This window comes from Cynoglossus semilaevis, chromosome 18, assembly GCF_000523025.1.
Source record: "Cynoglossus semilaevis isolate Cse_v1.0 chromosome 18, Cse_v1.0, whole genome shotgun sequence".
Classification (NCBI taxonomy): domain Eukaryota; kingdom Metazoa; phylum Chordata; class Actinopteri; order Pleuronectiformes; family Cynoglossidae; genus Cynoglossus; species Cynoglossus semilaevis.
The window spans coordinates 11106467-11115275 of NC_024324.1; the positions used below are offsets into that span (position 1 = coordinate 11106467).

Consider the following 8809-nt stretch of genomic DNA (forward strand, 5'->3'; position numbering starts at 1 on the left):
GGCATTTGACAGTTTTGTCAGGCATCTTCTTGAGAAATGCTGCCCGTGCCGCCACGCTTTCAGAGTTAGTTGAGGAGTTTTTGGTCTGATGGGCGACCTCTGTGTGAATATCATACACATTAGAAGGGAAAAGTTCGTTACAGAGGGGACAAGTAATCCATTTCTTTGTCTGGGGTTGGGAGTTGCTCGTCTGCTCCACAGCTTTCAGAGGTGTACCGGTGCTCTGAGCATAACGCAGCGGTGCTTGGAGTGGAGCAAAAGTGTACGTGGGCATCCCGTTCACCTTGTTGCCCGTTGGGATCAGGTGAGTCAGCAGGGACTGTGAGGTCATCATGGTGCCTTGAAGGCTGACTTGACTTGTGGGTACATTTTGCCTCATAACCAAAGCCTTAGGTTCACTTCCAGCCACCACTGTTGTGTTAGCATTCACTTTTGATGGTATAAGGATTTGCTGTGGTGGAGGGACTAGCTGTTGTTGTTGAACCACAGGAGGCGCTAGAGTCAGTGGAGTTGTTTTGAGGGCCACATTTGAAGCGGTAGGGATTTGCACTACAGATGTTCCTTGAGATAAGGTTCCTCTCAGGGCTATGGTTGCACCAGGCTGAAGCAGGCCTTTGGCCTCAGCACTAGCTAGCTGTACTAGCGCTGACGCTTGAGGGGGCAGAAAAGTTTGATTGGTTCCAGGAGCACAAATGAGTGCAGTTCCATTTGCAGCTCCTTGAAGCTGCTGTAATGTTACCACAGTCCCAGCAGCTTGACCGTTACTGGGTATCAACAAAGGTTTACTGTTGATTATCTGGGCCTGTTGTGGTTTAGGAGCGATGTTTGGTAAAGTCACAAACAAACCTTCTCCGTTCGGTGCTGATTTCACCGTGTAGTTCTTATTCTCGTAAATCAGGCCTTGGACCTGTGAGCTGAATGCGTAATGGGACGGCTCCACCAGCAAGTGACGCAACATGTGATCTATATTTCCTGTGTTAACCCTGCACACTTTGCAGCAGTAGATCTTTGTTCGAGTGAGTCCTTGACGATTCATCCTGTAGCCTATGTACTGCTCTGCCAAATTGTTCAAGTGTCTGAGAATAACGTGCTTTTTCATCACAAGCAAGGATGAACTTGGTAGTCCACATCGGCGACACTGATACCTCTGGATGCTATGATGTGTGGTTGATGCGGCTTCCCTTTGTGGCTGTGCTGTTGGCGTGGGTTTGGAATGGAACAGGAGCATGTGCTTCTTGACAACCTTGGGTGTGCCAACGAACACGCATTGAGAACAGGTCGCCAAGGAGCAGAGAGGCTGGAGATTTCCATGGTGGCGAGTAACATGATTGGTGAAATTGTTGAGGGTTTGTGTTGAGTACTTGCACATGCTGCAGCACAGAGCCCGGCGTCGATAAGGCCACTGATCAAAAACAAACAAAACAGAGAAATAGTGGAGATAATTTTTTTTAGAGCTTAGAATAATATTCTCTGAAAGCTAAGGTTGTAAAAAATACGTTATTAATAAATTATAAGTTGATATAAAGATGAAGACAGTTTTATATTCACCTTCTTATACATTCTTGTCCCGTAGCTATTGGTAAAATCATTCCATTCAGTTTCCTGAAAGGCCTCGTCGTCTTCTTCTTTACCTTTGTCATCATTTTCACTGAGATCCTGTGCAGTGAACAAAAACTTTCAAAACTTTATTTCTAGTAAATATAAATCTTATTTATCCAATTTTACTGATAATGATTTTGATGTCTACCTCAAACATTTGAGACGTTGTTCCTTACCAGAAATTATGAAGTGTAAAAATGTTCACACTGCACTGTACTCTAGTTGTGAAATAGGCTGCACTCACAGAAATGCTTGCAAAATACAACTGGATGGTTCCAATCTGGAGCTCAGACTTTGGCCAACCCCCAGTTGTCATAACCACTGAAGCAGAAAAACTCTGTATGGCTAACTTCAATAAATAACCATGAAAATTCATGTTTTCAGAGGGGAAAAAATTACCAACAAACATTAAAGAAATTGAATAGTAACTGCATTTGATCAAATGCTACTAATCAATACCCCATTTAAACATAACAGATATCACCTCCAATTAAAACATTTAAACTAATTACTGTAAGTTCATGAAAAACAAACTTTGCACACAGCCGAGGTAAGGGTCTGACCCACGTTTCATATTTGTTGAAACATTTGCAGCTGGAACAGCTCTTCTTACCTTCAGTAGGTTTTGACAGTCTTCCAGGCCTATTTCACCCAGGACATTTTTCACCGCTTTGCGTGCTCGTCTGATTTTCTCAATATTTCCAACTGGAAGCTGATACATTATACCTCACTGACCTGTTAACAGAAAATACATGTAAATACATACCTTATCATTACCTGGATTATATATGGCTATGTTTATGGCGCCACCCTCAGGGGACAAAAGCGAATTACCTATTCAAAAAAAAAAGTAAGAACTTACAATGTTCCTCTTAGAATGTGCACTAGTGGTTGTTTGTCAAGTGGATCTTTAAAAAAAATGTAATGTATGTACGTATATATATTTTAAAATGCATATAAGTGTATAACATGGAATACAGCACAAGAGCAGTAGATTAGCCTGGTTTAAAGACAAATTGAGGATGGGCAATTTGGTTTCAAAGAATTGGGTTTCTGCGTGTTTAAGTGTCCTGGTAATGTTAATACATTTGGGATGATTTGGTGGATTTCTACAACTGGTCAAAATAAACTAATATTTAAAATATCAGGACTGAGGCAGAGACTGTTCTAGTAAATCACATGCAGAGTTAACCTCGGCGTGTAAACACTCCAGCATCCATGCTAACTGTGCTCTGTGTATTTATTCCTCGTCAAAGTCCCATTTCTCAGACGCACGCCTCCTCCAGGAGGATGCCCTCACCCTCCTCACACCCCTAACACTCACCTCGATGTTTCTACTGCAAGTCGGTAATAGCTGTGTCTCCTCTGGCAGCTTAAGCGTTGTCCTCCTCCGGTCCTCAACTCTCGGTCTCTGTGTATATATATATATATATATATAAATATGCGTGTTTGTGGGTTAGTGTGTGTGTGTACCTAGAGGGTACGTCTGCCACTAACGCTGCGCACGCACACGCTCATTTACACAGCATCTTCCATCCACACCCACCGAGAGCGGGGGGAACGCGTGATGATTCGAACGGCAATATTTTCAAACGCGTAGTGACTCAACTTATTGTCGTTCAAGCTTTTGTCCCTTTTCTTCCTCCTATTGAGGAAAAAATGGCGCTTAAGTTCAGGATCTGACGTAGCCGCCCTCATTTGCATGCAGCCCAAACTGACCAATAGGAGGCGTCCGGGCCTAAAAACTCAATAACTTTTTACACTCGTCTCAGCACTCTGAGACACATTTCCGGCTGCCCAGGTGTTCTGCCTCATCGCCCACTTTAACATTTTCCGGTAAATGGAGACTTGTTGATTGGATTTTGGGCTGACACTGCGCATAGCTAGGCAACTGGGCGTGGCTACAGCGACAACTCCTAGAAGTCATGTGACACAGCCCCAGATTAGCCAATAGGCTGTCGAGGAAATGAGCTAAATGGGCGGGCCTTTTTATTCTGATGTCATATCATGCCATTTTCTAGCCAATTACAGTCACCCACCATTTTCATAGGCAGAGGGGTAATGGGTTAGAAAATATTGAGCTAGCATTGCAGCGTTGCTTGTACTTGAAAATGTTCAACAATTGAAAAATGGCTAGTGGTAAACAGCTAATAACTTCAGATTGTAATAATGACCTAGTAATTAACACGTACTCTTTCACATGTTCCGCTTCCTAACAAACACCGCAGGTTTACTTTGACCTAAGTAGAGGCCATAATCCAGAAGTCTAAATCGCAAATTGTTAGCTTTGTTTGTCTAGCGTATCAACAAATGTATTAGATGAGCATTAGCCTGATGTAAAAAAAAAAAAGAAGTCAAAATTAGCACTTAATTTGCTAATTATGTGACTAACAGCATAGAGTCATTGTCCAATCGGACAGTGTTTAAAGAGTAATAAAGAAGTTGCTAATTAATAACAAATAATTGGTTATTACCTCTGGTAGAAACTTGTATTTACACCTGCATACCAAGGTCCCAAATCCCCCGACGAGTACTTGATCTTTTTTCCCTAATTTATTTAGCTAACCTAATGTAGTAGTTGCAGTACTGTTGTATTCCAGTCAGAGGAAATGACTAACCAACCTCATGGTAATCATAGAACACTAGCGACCGGAAATCTTTATCTTACCAAAGATACCAAACAAGTACATATTTAATCTTGACAACTTTAGTTTTGACCCCTGCTGGAGTATTGTTGACTTGTAACTCAGTAATAACTCAGACAAGGTTTCAAATTATCAAGTTTATTATATTATTAATTATAACTGGACTGGTTTATGTTGTGATTGCTTCATAAAAGATGTTTGACATATGAAGGCCGAGTTATCTAAACCTTATCCTTATAATTTGAAGCAAGCAATTTTGTGTCTAGAGTGACACAGTGAGACAGTTATCCATGATTATTTTATTTTATTTTTTTTTAGATGGAGGAAACGGTCATATGGTTTTGTGCTGAAGCTAATTGTGCCGTCCTTTGTTGTCCCGAGATTTCATCATCTGGAAAAACACTCATCACTGGTAAGTGGACATTTAGTAGAAAAACACTATGTAATCAGACCAATCAGAGAGGCCATATTTAGAATCACAATGAAAACGTTCAGAGGTGTATCACCTAAAGACCCTTAAGTTTAAAGCTGAAACATGTGAGGTTTAGCAACAAGTAGTGGTGAAGATACGGTATACAAACTCTTTTGGTATACGGAATGGTGACATTTACTGACCAAATGATCTCATGTGTACTCTTTTCTGTTATGTGTTCTATATAGTTTCTTCAGGTAAATATTTAAATCAACATGACTTTTTATATATTTTTATGTATTTTATTAAAATGTATTTATAATCACAGTACAGTTTCAAGGTATAAAACTAAAATACTTATGTGTACCACTTGATAGGAGCTACGGTTATTACTCTTGGGTAAGTCATTCCCCTGACATTGCTGGTGATACTGGTGAGTCATCTGTCACTGCAGCAGCTCTCAGTGACAGTTATATTCAGCTTTAATAATAAAGGAAACATTAGCTTTGTGTTGAGAGGCAGCCGGTTCCAAATGTTTACTGCTGACAGTTAGTGTTCTACTGGCCTGGGGTTTTTACTGAGATTTGCCTCTCCTCACATTTCTGTTGGCTCTACTTCTAATGTAAGACAACCAGAGACAAATAAAGTTCAATATCAATTTAAGGCTTGAAAAAAATTGACCAATGAAAAGTTGGCCCATGGGTGGCAGCAATGCACAGATAGGGTAAAGGAAAGTGAACCATTTGTCATTGTGACAGCACACCACTGCACACAACCAGATGTGACCTCTGCATTTAACCCATCACCAAAGTGAACAGTGGGCAGCAGAGTGTGGGACAGTGCCATGCTCAAAGCACCTCAGTGGTGACTTGGCAGCTGATGGACTCGAACCTGAAGCCTTTCAGACCCAAGTCCTCTTCCTTCACCACTGCCCCTACTATAATGGAGGGCACACACGGAAGGAAATTATTAGTTTAATCAACTTTTATGTTAAGAAACCTAAAAAAACCCCCAAGGTAGTTCACTGTCCCAACCCACAGAACACACAGACACAAGAGAGTGATTTCAATCAGAAATGTATTAAATTAATCACTTTCATTACTTTAACAAGCACAATTTACATTTAAAACAGGCTATGGTCCATTAGTGCCTTAGACAAGGATGTCATTAATACATTAATAATTTCAACACGCGGGCAGATTTCTTTTAAATATTGCAGTTACATCAGTAACCTCTAACATTAGACATGGAATTTACTGTGACAGTGAATGAATGTTGTCCAAGGGTGAATTTAGAGATAATGAGAAAAATTTAAAGTCATCTTCAGAGAGGCCAGTGTCATACACACTTTCACTCAGTTGCAATTTGACAATGAATTAAAAATTTGCTGGTTTTTCAGATCAGAGAAAACAATTCCTTGGCAGGAGACACTGATATGAAGAGCTCAAGAGTCTGCATTGGTGAGTGTCAGTATTTCTTTTACCTAGAAAAGACTTTGTGCACGTGCAACCAGATAAACCTGTCTAGAAGACACACGAAGTGTTAGCGTGTGCGAAGCACGTCTGTACTTAAGCTCTTACTCAGTGTGAAGAAAATCCCCCTGCAATCCTTCAAGCCATTTGAGTAAAGGGAAACCACTGAGGTCACTAATGACAATCACAGCACACTTATATCAATGTAGCATTAAAAAAAACAACAACAAAAAAAAAAAACACATTGATATTTTAATCCTGAAAACACTGGTAGATGGGCCACAGCATAATACCTGGGCTGAACACACAAACACGGGTCTGAAGTGTGACCCAGTAAAATCGGAATCTAATAAATAGAAAAAAGCATCGAGGTGAACTGCAATGAAGAAAACTGATACATCATTGTCATCGTTTCATTTAAACTCTGCAAAGTGAGACGTCTGAAATACAGATTCTACACCGAGCGTCGATTATTTCTTCAAGTCTCCTACAGACAAAAATGCATTGTGTTGAAAAGATACAGGATTTACACGACTGTCAACAAGTGATCGATGAAGAGCATGACTTAAATCAATTGTACATTTTGTAAACCAGATCTTTATTTTTAAATCAGGGAAACAAAACCCAACCCAAACATGTTGGGGGGGGGGGCGGGGTTCCATCTCCATAGAGTCGTCCATTTTGTTGCATACGTCATCTGAGCTTGGGCCAGAGTTCTTTGAGCTGACAAAATCTGAATTCAGAGGGAGGAGTAGAACTAAAGACCATCTTCCAGAAATATAAACTCTACAACTGCTTCTTAAACTACCAATTGTTTACCATTTCTAAAGGTGAAAAAAAGCCCAATTCCTGGAAGAATTAATAGGACACATCATTTTCCCAAGGTGGTTGGAATGTTGACCACATTTAGCCCCTCGTCCTAATTACCATGCTGACCCCTCAGCACGCATGGTCAAAGGACAGGCTAAGGAGGATCTGTGCAATACTATATGGGACGGAGCCAGAGGGCCATTTACGCACTGTAGTGGACCATGGAGACGTTCTTCATGGTACTGTCCAGGGCGACACCAGCCTCCTGCATTTCGTACCTGAAAGCAAACCCAAATAATAGGACAAGATCTTTGTGAGAACCTTTCCATATAACAGAAACCTGTCGATGAAAACTCTCCAGGCTGACTGGCCGTGGACTCACCAGTCAGAGGTGGACACAGTGTAGTAGATGGGCAGCTGGTGAGAGTCAGAGAGGCAGATTGACTCCTCCAGACTATAAGCTCCCATGTTGGAAAACAGAAGCCAGTCACCCACGCTAAGTTCAGGCAAGAGGCACCGCTCCACCACCTGGTCCAGGTCGTCTAAGGACGGGCCACAGAGGCTGCTGGGATAGGCCGTCTCCTCAGCACACAGCACATGCTGAAGGAAGGAATAATTAAATTAAATCTACAATGTCTTTGGAATTTTAGACAAAAATCTAATCTGGCAGAAGAAGACAACCGGTTTTAAAGAAACACTGTTTTTTCCCCTGACTGTTTCAACTACTGACCTACATTCTACTGATTTTTCCCACCAAACGTCTCCCCTCTGTATGACAAAAAACAGATTCTCTGTAGGGTTAGTTTATTATTCAGTACAGTCTGCAGTCAAATTCAGCTGCTGCCTTTTTAATGTTCATAATACATGAACTAACTTAGGCTGCAATCAGATGATCAGATCTCAGGCTGCTGTGAATGGGGCTGACTCACTGACTTACTAACCTTGTGCACTGAAGGGGCAGCGATAGAGTTTCCCAGGAGCTTGCAGCTGAATGGACCATAAACACCTTCATTCATGTAGTACAGAAACTCTGTGTCTTCATTGTTGTCACCTGTTAACACAGTGAGTAACAACTTCACAAAAGTAGATCATTCTCTAGGAAGTGCTGTCAGGTCAGTTATGACTGCCTGTATCTGGACTAGAGAGAGAAGGAGGGTGAGAAAAACGAATTACACAACTCACCCTGTGTTAGACTGTCCCAGTGGCACGTCACCATCTTTTTCCCAATCACATTAACAGCGAGGCTGAACGCTGAAGCCACATAAAAGGTGCCTGGCTGAGCCAACACTTGAACACCAGACAGTGGTGGAAAGTAAGCGTCCAGCAGCGGTCTGACTGCAGACTCCACCTGCACAAACAACAATGAGGAAAACAACTTGAGACCAGATTCAATTTTTTTTCTGCAAAACTGAAGGGAAACATTAATAATGAAAAAAAGATCAGAGAAATTTAACACACTTGTCTGAGTTGAAACTCTGAGCCAGTAAATCCACCACCGATGTCCAGGATGTTCAAGTTAAAGCCCAGATCCACCTGAAAACAAAAGGACAATGGCTTACAATGACTGATAACAACAAGAAATTCCCACAGTTAAAAATCCACCGGAGCTCCAAAGATAATCAGGCGGTACTCACCCCCATATCAAACACACAGCGGGCATCTGACAGCGCGTGAGTGTAAGCCTGCTGGAGGTCTGAGCAGGAGCTGGGAATGGTGAAGGTCACCCCCACCACCTGCACACCCTGATCCTTGGCTACCTCCAGCAGATGTCGACAACTCTTCAGAGACGAGCCAAAGGCCATGCTGGTCTCAGCCGCATGGGCATCAGTGGTCAGCTGCAGCAACAACCTAGAAGTGGAGAAAGAAATCAG

The 8809-nt window shown here is 41.8% G+C and overlaps 2 protein-coding genes across 2 annotated transcripts in view; both read right to left on the bottom strand.

Moving 5' to 3' along the window:
- adnp2b (ADNP homeobox 2b) overlaps nt 1–3849 on the bottom strand; it is a 6456-nt gene extending 2607 nt beyond the window's left edge. Inside the window, exons 1-4 of the mRNA XM_025065356.1 lie at nt 2924–3849; nt 2213–2334; nt 1549–1656; nt 2–1402 (exon numbers count right to left, since the gene is read on the bottom strand). Of these exons, the coding sequence (XP_024921124.1) occupies nt 2–1402; nt 1549–1656; nt 2213–2320 (1617 nt within the window). The 5' untranslated portion in view covers nt 2321–2334; nt 2924–3849. The remainder of the gene's footprint in view (nt 1; nt 1403–1548; nt 1657–2212; nt 2335–2923) is intronic.
- Nucleotides 3850–5716: 1867 nt separating this feature from the next.
- Nucleotides 5717–8809, bottom strand: part of azin1b (antizyme inhibitor 1b) — an 8209-nt gene continuing 5116 nt past the window's right edge. Inside the window, exons 6-11 of the mRNA XM_008331750.3 lie at nt 8573–8786; nt 8397–8471; nt 8121–8286; nt 7880–7989; nt 7321–7538; nt 5717–7216 (exon numbers count right to left, since the gene is read on the bottom strand). Of these exons, the coding sequence (XP_008329972.1) occupies nt 7141–7216; nt 7321–7538; nt 7880–7989; nt 8121–8286; nt 8397–8471; nt 8573–8786 (859 nt within the window). The 3' untranslated portion in view covers nt 5717–7140. The remainder of the gene's footprint in view (nt 7217–7320; nt 7539–7879; nt 7990–8120; nt 8287–8396; nt 8472–8572; nt 8787–8809) is intronic.